The 19,302-nt window shown below is 54.2% G+C and overlaps 1 protein-coding gene across 1 annotated transcript in view; it reads right to left on the reverse strand.

Annotated features, from left to right (window-relative positions):
- Positions 1-1,205: 1,205 nt before the first annotated feature.
- Positions 1,206-19,302, reverse strand: part of PLPP4 (phospholipid phosphatase 4) — a 40,958-nt gene continuing 22,861 nt past the window's right edge. Inside the window, exons 4-7 of the mRNA XM_079793428.1 lie at positions 18,092-18,155; positions 16,138-16,262; positions 3,530-3,700; positions 1,206-1,519 (exon numbers count right to left, since the gene is read on the reverse strand). Of these exons, the coding sequence (XP_079649554.1) occupies positions 1,320-1,519; positions 3,530-3,700; positions 16,138-16,262; positions 18,092-18,155 (560 nt within the window). The 3' untranslated portion in view covers positions 1,206-1,319. The remainder of the gene's footprint in view (positions 1,520-3,529; positions 3,701-16,137; positions 16,263-18,091; positions 18,156-19,302) is intronic.

Here is a 19,302-nt window from a genome sequence, read left to right on the forward strand (position 1 = left end):
GGGAGGTAACCAATCGATATCTCTCTGACATCAATGTTTCTCTTTCTCACCCTCCCACTCTCTCTAAAACCCGTGGGAACAAATATACCCTCCGGTGAGGATCAACGGCAACAACAAAACCGCTCTCACACACGTGACGTCATTCTATGCAAAAAACCGTTAGTGAGAAAGGTCACAGACACCCACTCCCGCCCGAGGGGAGACGGAGGAGGGAAGGCGGACGTGCGACAGGAGGCCTCACACAGCGGTGACACGGGTGGCACAGCGAGGGGGCCCCGGGGGGGTGGGGACGTGCGAGGTGCATCTGAAGGCAGGACCCAGAGAGTTACTGATGGGCCCAACGAGGGGATCGCTTAGGGGAGGCGTCGATGGCGGTCCCACAGCGCACAGCGAGCCGACTGTGAAATTCCAACCCAAAGTGAGGGGCGCCCTGTCGCCGTGGCCAGGGCTCAGGTGGACACACACTGTCGCTGTGGAGACCCCTCCTCCCTGGGAGAGGTCACCCTCAGACCAGCCTCCTCCCCATCCTTCCCTCGGGGACCACGGAGGCCAATGCAGGGCTCCCGGCCACAGGGGCCGAGGGTCACCTGGGGTGAGGGCTCCCCGTCCCGGAATCTGACTCAGGAGCCGCAGGAAGCAGGTAGGACAGCAATCAGACCAACAAGAAAACCACCTGCACCCGAGAGTGAGGGCCTGGGGGCCAGGGGAGGGGGTTGGGGGAGGGCAGGGCCCGTCCACACAGCCCACAGCTGAGCCTGGGATGAGCCGGCTCTGCCTTCACCGGCAGCTCGGGGCAGGGCAGCTCTTAGCCCGGAGGCACTGCGCTGGCCCCCACACCCCGAGCCACTTCCGATGCCATGGGCTCGGGCCGCCTGCTGAGGACGCTGTGGGGTCAGTGGGTCTTCAGGAGACGGGCTCGGCCCCGGGGCCAGGACGCAAGGCCGAGCGTGAGGCCACAGCCCAACGCCCCCGCCCCCACCTGTGAAACCTGCCACGACCCCGCTCCTGTCTTCCACATGGGAGTTTATTATGTTTCACAACCATGAAGACACGGGAAGTGGCCGCGACAGAGAACCTTCCGGTGGCAGAACCAACCGCACGGCACCCCCCGCCCCAGCCTCGTCCCCGTCTCCCTCCCGGGTGGTCCCGTGCCCTTCCTCTGTGAATCCAAGGACGTGCAAGGTCCACATCTAAAGTGGCGGGAGCCAGCGGCGACGTGAGGCAGGACGGAGGAACACGGATGGGGACGTGGCAGGAACCTTGCGTGTGACGACGTCGGTGGGAGAGGTGCCACCTTGCATCCACCTCCTGAGCCCTAGTCACACGGGACCCTCGGTGGCGCCCTCCGGGGGCAGGCTGGGTGCGCTGTCGGCCGCCGGCACCTCCTCCTTCTTCAGCGAGGCCGGCACCCGGAGGCTGACGTAGGGTTTGTGACACGCCGTGTTGGCCAGAGGCGGGTAGTGCTGTCGGTAGCAGATGTAGGCGAACAGGAGGCCAATGACGCCGCCCACGAACGAATCTAGGCAGGAAAGAGAAAACCGGGAGAGGGGTTACGATGACGAGTCCTTCAAAGGGGCCACGTGTGTCTTCCGGGAGCCGGCTTGCTGGCTGGGCCCTGACGGCCTCCAGGAAGAGAAGCTGCACCAGAGGAAGAACTTGGTGGCCCTGCAAACTTTCCTAGACCTTACACATCCCTTCAGAATGTGTCCTTGAGCCCAGCCAGCGTGGCTCAGGGGTTGAGCATTGACCCATGAACCAGGAGGTCACGGTTCGATTCCCAGTCAGGGCACATGCCCAGGTCGTGGGCTCGATCCCCAGTGGGGGGCGTGCAGGAGGCAGCAATCGAGGCCTCTCTCTATCCCTCTCCCTTCCACTCTGAAGGTCAAGGTGCCGTACCTTATCCTTAGCTCAGAACGTCATGTACAGCTCATCTTTCCGTTCTGTCTCTGAATCTGCCATAAATGTGGGGCCTCTAACTCTCTCATGTATGTGGGTCTCCCGTACGCATGTAATTAAACGTGGCCATTTCCTCATGTTAATCTACCTTGTGCTGGTTTAATTATTAGACCCGCGGAGAGAACCGAGAGGGGCCGAGGAAAATTCCTTCCTCCCCCACAGCCCCAGGTGCCGGGGGCAGGGACGGGCTGCCGGGTTCACCGTTCTCTCTCAGACATCCCCTCCCTTCCCACCTCGGTGGCTACTAACCAGGCTGAGCCGGCACCAAGGCTTTGCTTGCCCTTCTGCCACCCACACAGCAGGCTGACCTGGGCCTCACATTCCTCTGAGCCTCATGCAGGTGTTTGAAGCGCTTATGTGACACCTGCCACGAGGGACAAGTGCCATCTGTGAGGTCACCACGGGGGTGGCCTGGCCAGGCGGGACCCGGGGAGTGCCGCTGAGGACGCCACCCGCGGGCCAGCCCTGCAGGGCGAGCAGGCGCCATTGGGGAAGTGAGAAATGGAGGCAGGGAGGCCCTGCAGGCTCCCAGCCAGAAGAAGGAGAGGCTTAGCCAACGTGAGAGACGGAAGGCAGGCCCAGCGGGCACCGAGGGGCGGTGTCTGTGATTCTGCAGGACGTACGTTGGCCAGGCTCCCGGTGTGGGCCCTTCCGGGCTCAGGTGAACGAACCCTCAGCACGAGCCGGGGCCCCACTGGCTCCCGGGGCTCTTGCCTGCATCTCTTTAGCCACCTCAACCCCCACTCAGTGCCTGGTAGGGAGGCATCGCAATCATCCAGGCAACAAACAACGGGGGTTTGCACTAGACGGGGACGCGGACGTTGGATTCTGGAAATATTTCGGACACAGAACCAAGAAGAGAAACCAGGGAAAGCCACGGGGAGCAGAGGGGGGTCCCCGGGAGGAGCAGGAAGCGAGGCTGCCTGTGGGCTGGGAGCCGCATGAGACCCCGAGCGAGGCCTGGGAGATGACGGCTGTTTACTCGACATGAACATGTCACGAGAAGCCAGACGAACTTCGCGAGAGGAACTCCCACCCAGGGCACAGCTACTCAAATTGAAACAGAAATGGAGTCACAAAGCCTCATCATATTCATGTTAACGACGTCTACAAGGAGCCGCTCGGGCTTTGCTGACACCCGGGGGCTCCACGCGAGTTCTCGTCATGATGGATGGCCCCGCCCACGGACGCTGGGCAGCTCAGTCACCACAGAAAAGCAGCCACTCCTCTATCTCAGTCAGGCTGCTGCCCCGCGCCACCTCCGCGGCAGCCCAAGCCTCGGGTGGGTCCCTTCTCCAGCTGCAAACCTGAGCCTCCTTGGTTACCCCCCCTAATACGTGAGTGGGAGGAACACAGCTCCCACGCCGTGAGCACTGCTGCTCCTGACGAGTGACGAGGGGGAGACCCAGCTGAGGCTGTGCGGCTGCGGGTTTTCACCGGCCCTTACTGCTGCCTCGCCACCACTGGCACGAACCCCTGGGAGAGGGGAGAAGGGCGTCCCACCGGCCTGGGCGGCAGGAACAGAAAGAGTGGAGGAGGAGCAGCACCTGGGCAGAGGAGGGGGAGGGCTCACCTTGCCAGTGGTGCTTGTAGTCGCACATGCGGGACAGCGCGATCATCATGGCGCAGTACAGGGGCAGGATCGCGGCGCACAGCCGCCAGCTCTTCCCCCGCCCGCTCTCTGTGAAGCAGTGCAGCTTGCCGGCCAGGTAGAACGTCGTGAAGCCCAGTCCCGAAAAGGCAACTGCGGAAGAGAAACAGCAGGGGTTACCTGGCAGGTGGTGAGTGGCAGGGATGCAGAGCACCCAGACACCTTTCTGCCCTCATGCTCTCCCCCAGGATGGCACTGGCACCATCTGGGAAACCTGTGCTCTGCTACGACCAGGCTGGTATGAAGCTCTCAACCATGAGAACGCCCTCCCAGGCTTGCATGTGACCAAATCTATTTTATCCATCCACTCATCCATCCATCCATCCATCATCAATTCATCCATCCATCCATCCATCCATCATCCATCCATCCATCCATCCATCCATCATCCATCCATCCATCATCCATCATCCATTCATCCATCCATCCATCCATCCATCATCCATCCATCCATCCATCCATCATCCATCCATCCATCATCCATCCATCCATCATCCATCCATCCATCATCCATCATCCATTCATCCATCCATCCATCCATCCATCATCCATCCATCCATCCATCCATCATCCATCCATCCATCCATCCATCATCCATCCATCCATCCATCCATCATCCATCCATCCATCATCCATCATCCATTCATCCATCCATCCATCCATCCATCATCCATCCATCCATCCATCCATCATCCATCCATCCATCATCCATCCATCCATCATCCATCATCCATTCATCCATCCATCCATCCATCCATCATCCATCCATCCATCCATCCATCATCCATCCATCCATCCATCCATCATCCATCCATCCATCCATCCATCCATCATCCATCCATCCATCCATCATCAATTCATCCATCCATCCATCTATCCATCATCCATCCATCCATCATCCATCCATCCATCATCCATCCATCCATCCATCCATCATCCATCCATCCATCCATCATCCATCCATCCATCCATTCATGCATTCATCCATCTATCCATCCATCCATCCATCCATCCATCCATCCATCCATCCTGTTGAGGAGCATAGGTTCCTGAGACACACCAAGCAGGTGTGGTACTCAGCTCTGCTATTTACACCTGTGAGCTCCCCTCAAGGCCTCAGTTTCCTTATCTGACAATGGTGGTAGCACACCATTCAGAGTGACCCTGAGGGTTAGTCTGTGAGGAACTGTAAATTGCCAGCATAGTGCTTGGGACCTACTGACCAAGCTCCTCACATTTCTGGCTCAGTAGCTACTACTGTGTGCAGCCTCAGGTCTGGAAAGTTCCATCCTGACAAGAAGCCTTTGCAAGAGCTACCGTGCAATCTGCGCTCCTGAGTTATGTAACGGCAATGCTTGCTTAGAGAGAATTCCAGAGCCAAGTTCTCAAGATCTCATCATGCTGCAGCCCTCGGGGCTCTCAGCAGATGCAAAACCATCCTCGCTGGTAAAGTAAACAAACCCGAAGGCTCGTGAGGTGAATCAGGAGATGGCGTTCCCATCCCGCTCTGCAGAACGCTGAAGCTCTCGCTGAGATGAGAGGGACAGACAGCCAGGAGCCATGCCTGCTTTTCTCCAAGATTCTTTAGAAACAAATTTCACTTTCGGAACCTGTTTTCATGCCCCCGTGGCCCCAAATCCCTTAATATGGTCAGTTTCTCGATTACAGTTTTAATTTCACAGTTTCTCAACCCATAGTTTAGCCTAGCTAAGATGCTTGTTCTGTTTCCTTTTTTATGACAAGCTCTATGCACTAGTATTCTAGGATACTAAGGAATTTCATTTTCAACAAGAGGGTGAAAGAAGACGGTTACAAGTCGGAGAAGGCGGGGCTACGGTGCATCTACAGGTGAAACCATTCAACGGAGCACCGGGCAAGGCAGTGATTTCTTCCTCATGAAATCAACAGAAATTCATTATCATCCGATGTAGCGACCCAGCCAGAGTTCAAATTTCAAGGAAAAATCTTGATGAAAACTGCAGAGTAGACTCAATATGCACAGTAACTTTTCAAAAACAAAACAAAAAAAAATCTCGCTTCTCTAAACCCTCAGCCACGGGATACTTGTGCTCTGTCTGATATAGGAAACAAAATCTGTCTCTGCTGGGTTGAAGAGAATTCTCAGAATCCTTGAAATCTGAATCTCACACCAATAATTCCTTTAAAATGTCTTTTAAAGACAAGAGTTCATTGCAATTATTGGTGGCAATAATTCAACAGCTTAAAAAATATCAATTAATTCAACTAGATAATTTAGGGGAAACGATTTGGGTCCTGATATAATTTAATAGGCTCATTTTATGGATGAGAAACAGAGGCTCAGATAGTCAATTATTTACTGAAGGTTAACACCTCCCTTAGAGAAATGAATTGCCCGGGTGGTGTGACCCATGAACCAAGAGGTTGCTGGTTTGATTCACCGTCAGGGCACATGCCCGGTTGTGTGTCCATCCCTAGCAGGGGGCATGCATAAGGCAGCTGACCGATGATGTCTCTCTCATTGCTGCTTCTACCTCTCTATCACTCTCCCTTCCCCTCTCACTAAAAAGCAATAAAAACGAATTTTTACAAAACCACCAACTGTGAATTATTTCTAAATAGAAAAGAGAAAACACCATAGGATTCCTTGCAGAAGGCAGTCACAGGACTGCTAACTGCCCATTTGTTTCTATGCCCTGCAGGCGTGTGGCCATTGGAATGGAGTTAATACGGAGGGAAGAGCAAGGGAAGTCACCGTCCATGGTGACTGAATGGATATAAACATGGCTGTTTCTGCTAGGTGTTCCTGCAACAGGCCACAGTCCTTGGAGGCAGAAAGACATACATGGCCACCAAAGGTCATGCCCTTGACCCCTGTTTTAGGCAGGGCGATACTTAAGCCACCTGAGCCAGGTGCAATGTCCATCTCAGAATGGAAATGACAGTGCAGTCTTGTTTGAGCATGAGCAATGGGGAAAAGGAAAAGGAACTAAAATGCTCGTCATTAGCCTGGAAGCAAATGTCAGAGGCAGGAAATGCAAACAGAAAAGAAGCAGACAATAAACTCCTTCTGTGGCACCAGTTTGCACCTTCAAAGAGGATTGTGTTTTTGGGGAAAAAAATCCCACCTGGGCACAATGCACGAAGGCGCTGAGGAAGCATGAGGGGCAGGGAGAGCGGGCTTTGCGGGGAGAAGGTGGCTGCCCTTTGGTCAACCCTGTGGTCCTGGGAGTGGGCAAGGCCTTGCCCGGGAGGATTAAGGACTTTGAAACGACAGAAGCCACTCTGCCCCCCGCCCCTCACCCCGCACTACTCAGTGAAGAATTCTTATTAGATGCCGCTCCTTACCCTAGAGAGAGTTACGAACTGTCACCGAGATCGGAAGCAGTTTCAATCCCCAGGACAGCCTTCGCGTTTCCCGCCTTGATGATGTGCCACAATGATCAGAAACATAAATATGAGAACAAGACTTCAGGAGGGAGAGATTACCCTGCTCCATATCACCGTTAGGGGAGCTGGTAAGAGCCTGGGCAGGATTACATAAAGATAACATTTTTATGAAAAATAATTGCATTTTACTTCCAAAGGCCTTACTAGGACATAAAAGCGATAGCAAGATTCGAATGGCAACATACACGTTTGAGAAACAACTACGAAGACCGTAGCCCTTATTTACCCAGGGTGCTCATGGGATTACCCTCTCCTGGGGGGCAGGGACCTCAGGAGTCCTGGAAACTGTAATGACCGACACTGCCCAGCCACCAGCGAGGAGATGCCTCAGATACACCTGCCTTTGGTGAGATGTTGTACCACCTGCACTTGGGTTTGTTAGGAAAAAGCAACCCTTCTGATCAGACCCCCAGCCGTCTAGATTGGGGACTTGAGCCCCACAGGAGGGAAGGTGTGAGAGAACAGAAATACATATTGGTCTCTGCCCCGGTTCCTGGCACAGAGCTCCTAAACCTACGTGATAAGAGCACCGGGAACAGCTTTTATCCTAATGAGGCGACGTGGGTGGGTGCCTGGGTGGGACCTGAATGGAGGCCGGTCACCCCAAGACCAGGTGATGAGAAGCTTGGAGTTTCAGCCCGATCCCCCATTCTCCAGAGCTGGGAGCAAAATGAAGACTTAATCAGCCTACGTGATGAAGCCTCGATAGAAATCCCGCCCTGTGTTCATTGCAACATTATTCACGGTGGCCAAGACATGGGAGCAACCAAAGTGTCCTGCGATCGAGGACTGGATCATGAAGATGTGGTCCACATGCACGGCGACACCACGCATCCATAAGAAAGGAGGAAATGTCGCCATCTGCAACCAATGGATGGACCTAGAGAAAATGATGCTGAGTGAAATACGTCAGACAGAAACAGCTAAGAACCACAGGATTTCATTCCTAGGTGAGATATAAACTGAAACAGCAGTGTGGTAGTTGCCAGAGGGAAGGAGGTGGGGTGGGGCGGAGGGGGCGGGGGGGAAGGGTCCTAAAATATGGTGACAGGAGAAGATTGGACTTTGGGTGGTGGGCACACGGTGCAACGAACAAATTTTGTAACATAGAGACCCACCCCTGAAACCTTGTTCATGTTGACCAATGTCACCCCAATAAACTTAATTTAAAAAAAGAAATCCCAACAGCACAGGGTCTAGAGGCTTCCAGGCTGAACACGCCTACATGCTGGGAGGTGATGCACCCCAACCCCACGGGGCAGGAGCTCTGGACCTGGTGGCCCTCCCCTGCCCCCAGACGCTGCCCTGCGTCTCTCTCCATCTGGCTGTTCGCCTGTGTCTTCATCACACCCTGTAATAAAGTGGGAGGTGTCAGTGTAATAAAGTGGGAGGTGTCCGTGTTCCCTGAGCTCCGTGAGCCGCTCTAGCAAATGAACCAAACGCAGGAGGCAGTCACGGGAACATGAGATTTATCGCTGATCGGCCAGATGCACTGGCAACACCTTGGACTTGGGATTAGATCTGAAGTGTGGGGGCCAGTCTTGTGGGGTTGAGGCCTGAGCCTATGGATCTGACACTCAGCGTCAGAACTGAGTTAAACTGTAGGACGCTTGGCTGGTGTGGAGAATCGGTTGGTGTGGGAAGACCCCCACACGTCTGGTGTCAGAAGTGTGACTGTGACCGAGGGTGAGAGTAGGGAGAAACGTGGAGGGGAGACTGGGTGTTTCTACACAGAACTCGAATGGCTGGGCATCCGTGAGATCTCAACCCAGACGTCAAAATATTCCCCAAATAAAGTTCTGGGGAAAAGTAAAACACCCAGAGTTAGAAAAGTCTAACACAAAAGATTTCAGGGCACACGTAGGAAAATGGGACTCACAACCACGTTAAACATTATAAGGCACAGAATGTAAAATCATTATTTGCAACAGGTTTAAGGAAACTATGGGGAAGCATAAAAAGAAAGACAGAGACCAATCATCACAAAAAAATAACGAAGCAGGTACTTTGTAAGACCAACGTTGAGCTTTTATAAAAACTCAGTAAATGGATTAAATAGCATGTGAGACAAAACCTAATAGAGAATTAGAATGGGAACATGATGGGTAGATAGATAGATGACAGACAACATGAACATCTTGAAGGAGAGGTTAAGTGACATGGACAACACGGTGAGAAAGGCCAGCAGATGTCTAACTGGAGTTCCACATTAGAGAGAAATGAAAGGAAAATGGGGAAGAAACAATATGGACACACGTAACGGCTGAGGATCTCTCAGGATGTTGAGGGACACACACCTGAGGGCTAGAAAGCCAATGACTCTCCTACAAGAGCTGTGACAGGAAACCCACGCAACAAAATGCTTCAGGACGCAAAGGAAAAGCAAGACGCCGAAAGCATCCAGAACGGAGAACAGGAAGCCAAGGGAGGAGCAAGACACTGACTTCAAAACACCAAGATGCTGACGCACAAAACCGCAGAATAGCACCCTCACAGCTCAGGGGAGAGCGACGGCCAGATCAGAATCCCAACGTGATAAAGCGGCCGCCCAAGGCTGTCAACGAAGGAACACGTAGAAATGAAACATACGTGTTACCACAAGGTACAGCCAAGAAGGACATGCAAAGGGCATTGTTCAGGCAGAAGATGGAGCGGCTGGGCTACCGGGTACGTTGGTCAGAGCTGAGGCATTGCATGGTTCTACATTGCTCAGAACAAAAGGAGATTAATGTCATGTCCAATGATTTTAAAAGTCACGTTCTTTTAAAGCCACGTGGGACATTTATGAAAACCGGCCACATGCCAAGCCTCAAATCCAGCCTGGGATCCCAAGATCAAAGGACAAGCCATTTTTACAGATCAATCATCTGACCACCATGCAGTTAAGCTATAAATCATATAAAAATTCAACAGCCATTTTAGTGTATTTTGTAGGTCTTGTACATCTTTTTTGTACTTCTCTCTGGTGTGGTAACAGAGATTCTAAAATCAGACAAGCGTGGTACAAGAAATGAGAATAATCGACCAATATCACTTAAAAGATATTTACAAAATTCTTAAACAAAATATTATCAACCAAATTTTTAGCAGCGAGTGAACAGGGAATGCATCTTAACTGAGGTGGGTTAATTCCGGGAATAAACACTGGCTTAATGTTTTAAAAAGTGATTACTATAAATCATCACATTGACACATTAAAGGGAAAAATGCCAACTTGTTAGATGCACAATATTCAAAATTCATCCTTAGCAAACTAGAAATAGAAGGAAATGGGGAGCAGGGGGGCAGGGAAGTCTACCAGAAAGGTCATGCTTAGCGGTAAAATGCTGAAGATCCCCTTCATAGCAGCAATAAGACACAGGGGTTCCAGAGGGTCACCCGGGCAATCCTGGTCAGTGAAGTGAGATAAGAGAACCAAATGAAAGGCTTACAATTGGAAAGAAAACAAATAAAGCTGTCATTATTTGCAGGTGATATAATTATCCGTGTAGAAAACCCAAATAATTGACAGACAAGGAATTAGAATTACTAGGAGAGTTAGAAAATTTATGCATTAAAAAAACTAATACACCAAAGTCAATTGCCTTGCTGGACAGCAGGAAACCATCAGCTAGGCAATTCAATTTAAAATATAAAATGTACAAGAGCAATAAGAACATAAAGTGCCCGTGGATTAGCTACTAAGTACTGTGTGAGGCCTTTACAGAGAGGAGGGTAAACGACGGAAGACGTCAAGTCCTAAGTAGACAAACATACAACGCACTGGGACAGGAGGACGCCCCTGCCCCCCCAATGGAGCCCGCGAGTCAGCAAAAGGCCAATCGAATCTGAGAAGGATTTTCCTGGAACCGAGTCTCAAACACACAGGGAACAGCAGAGGCCGGGACCAGCCACAACCACACGGAGAACACGGCAGCACACGGCAGGCTCTCGTCCAGGCCACAGGTTAGATGCCCTGCACCTGTGGTCACGTGACGAGCTCCACCGAGGGGTGCCTGTGGAGCTGCAGGAGCCGAGTGTTACTCCGAGGCTCTCGTCTCCCTGGGACGCTGGGTGAGAGCAGAGCCTGTGTCTGGGCCCTGAGGGATGACAATCCTACACGGAGAAGCGGAAACAGCCTTGCGGGTGTTAAGCCACTGAGACTGATATGCAAAGACAAGCCAGCCAACCCTGACGACATGGCGTTGGCCCTACAAATTTCAAAAGTTATTACAGACCTACAATGATTGGGATGCTCCAGAGAGGGATCAGAATAGAGAGGCTCGCCCTGGCTGGGGTGGCTCAGTGGTTGGAGTGTCAGCCCGTGGGTTCAATTCCTGGTCAAGGGCACATATGTACCTGGTTTGCATGTCTGAAATGAGGAAGATAACCAATCAATGTGTCTCTCTCACAGTGATGTCTCTCTCCTTCTCCCCACCCACCTTCCCTTCCACTCTCCAGAAATCAATGAAAAAAATATCCTCAGGTGAGGATCAACAAAACAAAACAAAACAAGAATAGAGAGAACCAAGAAAAAGGCCCATTCTCACATGGGTGTGAGATACGGCAGATCAGTGTAGATCAAGCATGTCAAACTCGCAGCAGCCAATGGGGCAGTGTGCCTGATGCCCACACCCCCCGCCATTCAGGGGCGCTTTGCCTTCTCTGCCTCCGTCAGCAGCAGGAGAGAGCAGGGGCCCCGCTCCCTGCACTGCGTTTCACAGGCTGTCCCTGCACCAGCTCCATCGGCTCCCGCCTGCACCGCCCCTCGGGCAGACTGACAGCCTTCCAATCACTGAGCAAACCTTCCACGTGGGAATGAGGCTCAGGGGACAGTGGGTCATGGATTCAGTCAATTCCGTGTGTTTGTTTTAAAGAAAAAGCAGCCACCGCAGCAGCCACTCGTCAATCCCGTCAACACGTCCCCTGGCCCGCCAGCCAGAAGCTCTCCTGGGAATGAGCAGAGTGGGCGCGTGGGGAGCCCCAGAAAGGGGGTCGCGATCCACAGGTTGAGAACCGCTAGCAGGGTCGCCTAAGACCATCGGAAAACACAGATATTTACATTACGATTCATAACAGTAGCAAAATTACAGTTATGAAGTAGCAACGAAAGTAATTTTAGGTTGGGGGTCACCACAACATGAGGAGCTGCATTAAAGGGTCACGCATTAGAAAGGTTGAGAACCACTGGTCTAGAGAAAGATGACTTGATTCCCCAACACAATGCAAGGTTTTGTCCAAGACGAAGAACCTGACCTGCCAGGATCTAGAAAAATAGGCGAATGTCACAAGACACACACAAGGACCATCAACATCTCCGCCTGGGCTAGAAGGTTAAGGATTCTACCTTAAAGGTGTTTTTCGACAAACATGTATTCAGTTCCTGCTACACAGCTGGCCAGGTATGAAGCTCAGCTCCAACAATGAGAGGCTTGGTTCTCGGCCTTGGCTGAGGAAGCAGAAACAGAAGTGATGACAAACCGTGGAGAGCGTCAGGAAAGGAGCAAATGGGCTCTCGGAGGAGAGAAAGCTTGAGGAGACCGGGAGGCATCGCTGTGTATAAGGTCCTGGGCAGGAGCGGGAGAGTCACAGAGCACTGGAGGGGCGTCCCGGCAGGAAACGGCGCTGCAGGCCTCGGAGGAGAGTCCACGCAGCCAGGAGCTGTTGGAAGCCGGCGTCCTGACCCTGGAAAAGTGCTGGGCGTATGGCCGGCCGGCGTGGCTGAGGGGTTGAGCATCGACCTATGAACCAGCAGGTCAGGGTTTGATTCCCTGTCAGGGCACAAGCCCGGGTTGTGGGCTCGATCCCCAGTAAGGGGTGTGCAGGAGGCAGCCGATCAATGGTTCTCTCTCATCACTCATGTTTCTCTCTCTCCCTCTCCCTTCCTCTCTGGAATAAATAAAAACATACTGAAAGGCGGAGGAAGGGAGAAACTGCTGGAGAGCGTGAGCTGGAATGCCGGCCTCCTGCCCCTGGACTGGGACCCTCGCCATCAGCACCTGGTTCTTGGGCCTTGAACCCAAACTGGAACTTACCCCCAGCTCTCTGCCCCACCCCGCCCCCTAGTCCCCCTGTCTGCAGATGGCAGATCGCGGGACGTCTCAGCCTCCATAATTACATGAATTATGTATTAAAATTCCTCACCGTGAATCTCATTATAGCTACACCATTGGTTCCGCTTCTCTGGAGAACCCTGACTCGCATGGAGAGAAAACTCAACTCGCTCCGGCCTGGCTGGGGATCCCAGACTAGAATTCCCGGTGAATTATTCAAGAAGCTGCTTGGCTGTGTTAACGTAAAAAACCACTGAAATCTGTAAAGAATTTTTGTGAGTTTATTTGGGCCAAACTGTCAACATATGCCGGGAAGCAGAACCTCAATGAATTGAGATAATGCTCCAGAGAATGGCGGGTTACATCTGTGTTTATACATTGCCATCAAAGGAAGGGACGTAGGTGGGTTACATGAAATCCATTGGTGACAGATTAGAGAGGCGGGAGAAAGCAAAGCGGAGAAACCCCTGGGATTGGATAAAAAGTAAAATGATGGACACATACTTAGGTGGGTGCAGGAACAATTAACATGATAATGAAGGAATTTGCGGTATCTGTCCTGGCACCCAGCACATTAGGCTGTGCCCCAGGGGCTCCAGAAAAAGGGAAGTTACAAGTTACCCAGACACTTCAAGGGTATGTTATCATAGATGCAAAAAGACAGACTCGGTTACGGTAATGGTTGACCTTGTCAGGGAAGATACCGGCCTAGGAGGTGACTGCCCACCATCACTGCTTTTAGTTCAAGTTTAATTTCAGACCATCCTTTGTGGTCACTTTAGGTCTCTGAGTTTGCAAGACCGCCATGCAGGCCTCCCCTGAGCTGTCAGGTCAGCATGTGACCCCTTTTGTCCACAGCTGCTCGGAGGGACGCTCAGCCCGATCTCAAGGCCTGGAACATGGAGGAGCCGCGAGGCGTCGGGGGCCTCCATGCGAGAGGACGGAAGGGGAAGACGGCACGTGTGCACCTGGGCGTCGGGGAGGTCACCCAGGTCCAAGTTTCATTCCTGGGAAGGATTTAAACGCAAAACTGAAGCACAGCCAAGCCTTCGTCCAGTGGCCTTCGCGCTGCACTGCCTCGACCCCCCTCCCCCGGGGCAGAGTGAGGAAACGGGGTGACGTTCCAGGGACCCTCAGGCCCGGCTCTCCACCATGGGGCCCTGGGCCACCGCCTCCGCCTCGGGGTCCACAGGCAAGAATGTGCTGGGGAGCGGTGGGAGCTACAGGGTGTTGGTGCTGCAGATGCCGAGTGTCCCTGGGACTCCGGCTGCTGGGACCTGGGACGTCCCTCACTCAGCTGGGCCAGGGCAGTGGATCCTGTTGGTCCTCCTTTCTCCCCAAGGTGGCCCAGCCCTGCCACCCACACCCCCGACGTGCTGGGGAGAGAGCGGTGCCATGTCCGCCGGCCGACTTCGCCTCCTAACGAAGCTGGTCCAGTTACCACGAAAGTGACTGCATTTCCCAAGCAGATGCCAGCGGACGGGAGAGGCAGCCCAGGCCCTGGGAGGCGGGAGGAGCGAGCCTGGAGGGGGACGGCGGCTGGGGACCCCGATGGCAGTTACTCAGGGATGTCTCTGAGTTTCATGCGAAAGGGAAAAGAAGGACGCATCTTTCTAAGGATGCGCACACCAATACGGGTCAGAGAAAACACAGAGAGGCGTATGTGCCCACGGCTGCGCCAGCTGAGGTCGGGCACCACTCAGGGCTTGGACACTTTCCAGAGGAGGGTTTTGTGAAGCACTGTTGGCTCACGATTGATCGATCGATTGATTGATGGACTGATTTCTCTCCTTCCTTTCACCCATTTATCAATCCATGAATCTACCCACATACCAAAATGTGTCTATTACAGAGGACATGTGGTGATTTGAATTTTCATCTTTAGAATACACGTCATATCTTGAACGATCTTGGGGCCCAAACTGGAAGTCTGAGCTAAGAGCCAAAGGTCTGGAACAGCCATGAGGAACCACATGTCGCCCGCGGGGGCGAGGAGGGGCTCATGGGTGGACGCTCAACCACTGAGCCGTGCCGGCCGGCGTGATGCATCTTATTTACCGTTGTATCCCCGGCGCCTGGCACCGCACCCAACACGAAGCCCTTCGGCGAACGTGACGGAGCGAACGCGCACGACAGCCCGGAACCTCGGCTTTGGCAAGAGAGCAACACGGATAACGACGTCCATTAACACCAAGTACCTGACACATGCGAGTGGATCAAATAAGACAACGCACCCAACGCTTGGGAACGGCTGCGCTGCAAAATGCCGGGGTCAGCATCGCTTATCCCATCCCTCACCCACAGGACGGGGCGTCCTCTCCCCACTGACCACAGGGAGGTCATTGCAGAGCTGGTGCCGGGCAGAGCGGGCACTGCCACCCTCCCAAGTCCCGTTCTCTCCACCACCTCCCTGCACCCCACTCTCTCCACCACCTCCCTGTACCCCTCTCTCCACCACCTCCCTACACCCCTCTCCCTCCACACTTCCCTGCACCCCACGCTCTTCACCACACCTCCCTGCACCCCTCTCCCTTCACCACACCTCCTTGCACCCCTCTCTCCACCACACCTCCCTGCACCCTCTCCCTACCACACCTCCCTGTACCCCATTCATACTATTTAGTCTTGGCCTTAAGGCTGGTCCCAGCTGGAACATCTATAATAGATTACATATCGTGTGTAGGCATACATGTATACATATGTGTGCTACATAGTGGTACAGACACACACACACAGAGACACACACACACACACACACAGCGCCATCCCTGAGGGAATAAACCAGAGTGAACCTGGAGCTACAAGGCAGCAGGCCCAGGGAGCACGGTCCAGCACCCGAGTCACAGGACGTGGATGAAGGTCACGTGTAACACCTGCTGGGCAGCAGCACCAACGTTTCTGAGCTCTGGAGCCGCGTCCACGCTTATCCTGCAGCTGAAGGTCCCGTTTGTGAGCTGACGCCCCACAGCGAGGAGATGAACCGAGCCCAACACGCACGCCCTCGCTTTCCCCCCCCTTGACCGTGCGGGGCGACCGGAACCGCGGGGAACCCGTGTCCGCGGCACTTACAGGAGGAGTGGATGCTGGGGAAGCTCTTGCGGCCCTCGGACACCAGCTCGGGGTCCCCCGTGCAGTGCATCTCGGCGTTCATCACCCCATCTGGAAAGCAGCGGTGAAAGAAATCGGGGCGCGGTCTACAAGAGACACCATGGACACGTTCCATGTAAACGCTGCCGTCAGGAGCCTGAGCTGACCCCGCCAGCCCCTCCACCCAACTCCTCCGGCCACACCCAGCCCCTCCAGCCACACCCCAACTCCTCCGGCCACACCCAGCCCCTCCGGCCACACCCCAGCCCCTCCGGCCACACCCAGCCCCTCCGCCACACCCCAGCTCTGCCCAGGGTCCCAAACAGGACGGACAGACAGACAGTCCGGGTAGAGCTTAGGCCTCGGGTCAGAGAAACCTGAGCTGGACTCCTGCTTTGCCGCCCAGGAGTGTCCTGACCTCGGGAAGGTCAAGTGCCTCCTGAGCCTGTTTCCACTTCTGTCAGGGGGAGGCCACCACCTACAAGGTGAGGCCTGAGGGGAACGGGGCTCAGGAGGAACCTCACTCAGTGCTGGTGACGTCAGCACCCCACCCGCCCAGGGCCCTGCATTGAGGCTGCGTCGGGATCCAAGCCTCAGGGGGGCTCCTGTCCTTTCACTGGGACTCTGGGTGGCCGGCTCCCCCTCCTCAGACAGCAGGGCTCAGCTACCCCCACCCGCTCCGAGAGGACCCCGAAGGTCCCGGTCCATGAGTGAGTGCCCGGCCACGCAGTGCGGTGGGAGAGCGCCCTCCGCAGGGGAGCGCCCGGGCCTCCTGCCGCAGCCTGGGCTCGGCTCAGCCTGGGACCAGATGGTGCTGAGCGCGCAGCTGTGCGGGTCCCAGGATCCCGTGACAACCCTGCGGCCGCCCCTGGGGCATCTCACTTTACAGGCTTCGAAGGGTCCCCCCTCCAGGTCACACAGGGCCAGCTCTGAACCCTGCCCCCCAATGGGTTCCTGCACCCACACACCTCACCCTGCTATTCTGCCTCGTTCCAGGGAGGGTTCTCTCCCAGGTGTGCAGTGGCCGATGGCCAACCACCTCTCAAGGAGTCAACCCAGTAACGCCACCGCGGGCACAGCTGCAAACATGGGGCCCCTTATCCGCACGCACTGGGGCACCGTTAACACACACTGGCTCACACACCCCCCAGCTCTAGGAGGTAGGCCCCAGTAATCACCAATACCATGCCAATAATCAATTCCAGTCATCTATCAGAGTCTTCCCCTACTGACCCACACCCTCCGAGCAGGCAGGCCTGACAACCAGCATTTCAGCAGGGCCCCTGGCAGCTCTAAGCACGGGCTGCTCGTGGGCGCGGCAGCCCAGGTCATGGACCGCCTGCCCGACCGGTGTCCCTCCCCTGCCCCCAGCAGATGATCAGTAAAGGCCGAGGCTCTGGGAGGGGGAGGTGATAACCTGCCTGAGGCCAACACCTGGTCAGGGCCCAGGCAGGTCTCGAGTTCAGGCCTTTTGGCTGCTCTTCTCTATGGAGACTGGCCCTCCCAGGCAGGCGGGGAAGAAGGCAAGACACGGAGAACAGAAATCACTTCCCAGGAAGGTAAGAGCATCTCCGTGCCGATCCACCCTTCTCATCCCCGAGAGAACGGTAAAGGGTGACCTGATTGATTCTGGAGGCAAAACCGATGAGAGAGTGGGTGTCAGGAGGCCCTGGGAGCACAGGATGGACTGGGAACCCCGGCCTCGGCCCCGGCCCCGGGCCACAGGAAGTGGAGTCGGTGGATCCCTTTACTACCGACCTCCCGCTTCCTGGGACGGGCTGGGAATTCCAAGGGAGGAAAGACCTGTGCTGAGGACACAACCCAGGACAGCATCGGAGGGGAACCAGCCGAGCGGCATCTGCCTCGTGCTGTGCCCTCCCTGCGGGCACGGTGACCCTGAGCGCCTCGGTCACAGCCGTTTCTCTGGGGAACTCACCTGCCCACGATCAGCTTAATCGTGTTTGTGCAGACGCCGTTCAGAGCGAGAGCCAAGGACACGGCTGCGAGACAGAACCACAGACAGAAAAGTGACCAGCTGGTCTCAGAAGTCAAAACCATCACCCACATCACAGAGCGCTACTTCCTTTACGCCCGCAGGAAGACGAGCCAGCAGCTTTAAACACAGGGATGGTTGGGTGGCAAGTAAATGTGATTAGGACAGGACTTCGGAGAGCGACTCATAAAATCCTGAGTCCTGAGCCGCGAGATTTATCTCCTCCTCGACGGCATGCTCAGTATCACCGAGGAGCCATCTGTCACGGGCAGATTTAAGGCCGCACCAGCAGTTTCTTTTGCTGATAGCAAAAAGCGTGAACTTCTCATTTCCTTCTGCAACCTTCGCAGACACAGTTCTCATGAGAAAGTCCTTCTGCAAACGAGGACACTCCCATTTGGCAATTATCCTTTTTATTTTATTGAACTTACGGGGTGACATTGGTTAACATGGTCATACAGGTTTCGGGCATGGACTGCTGGGTCATGTGGTAGCTCTAGTCGCAGCTTTTCTGAGGGACTCGGTATTGCTTGCAGAGTGGCTGTAGTCTCCCCACCAGCAGTGGACGGACGAGGGTTCCCTCTTCTCCACAGTCTTGCTATCACCTGTCCTGTTGATAACAGCCCTTCTAGCAGGCGTGCGGTGGGTTCTCACTGTAGTTCTGATGTATTCCCCTCATTGCTAGCGAGGTTGAACATCTCGTATATCGATAGGCTACTTGTACGTCTTCTTGGGAGAGGTGTGTTCACGTCCTATGGCCATTTTTTTTTTACTAGTAAATCTTTATTTTGAAAGTATTACATATGTTTCCTTTATTCCCCATTGACCTAGCCTGCTCCTGCCCCTGCCCCCCCATCCCAGGCCCTCAGCACCCCTTGTCTGCACCCCAGGTTATGCATATAAGCATACAAGTTCTTAGGCTGATCTCTTCCCACCCACCCACCCTATGGCCATTCTTTTCTTGGGCTGTTGGACTGGTGTTGAGTTTTTTGAGTTCTTTGTATGTTTTGGATATTAGACCTCTGTCGGGGCTCCTGTTTGCAAATATCGTCTCCCACTTGGTCGCCGCCTGTTTTGTTGTCGCTTCCTTTTGCTGTGCAGAGCTTTTCCGTTTGAAAGCGGCAACTCCCTCCTGTTGACCTGCCAACAGCTGC

Source organism: Cnephaeus nilssonii (genome assembly GCF_951640355.1).
Source record: "Cnephaeus nilssonii genome assembly, chromosome: 16".
Lineage (NCBI taxonomy): Eukaryota > Metazoa > Chordata > Mammalia > Chiroptera > Vespertilionidae > Cnephaeus > Cnephaeus nilssonii.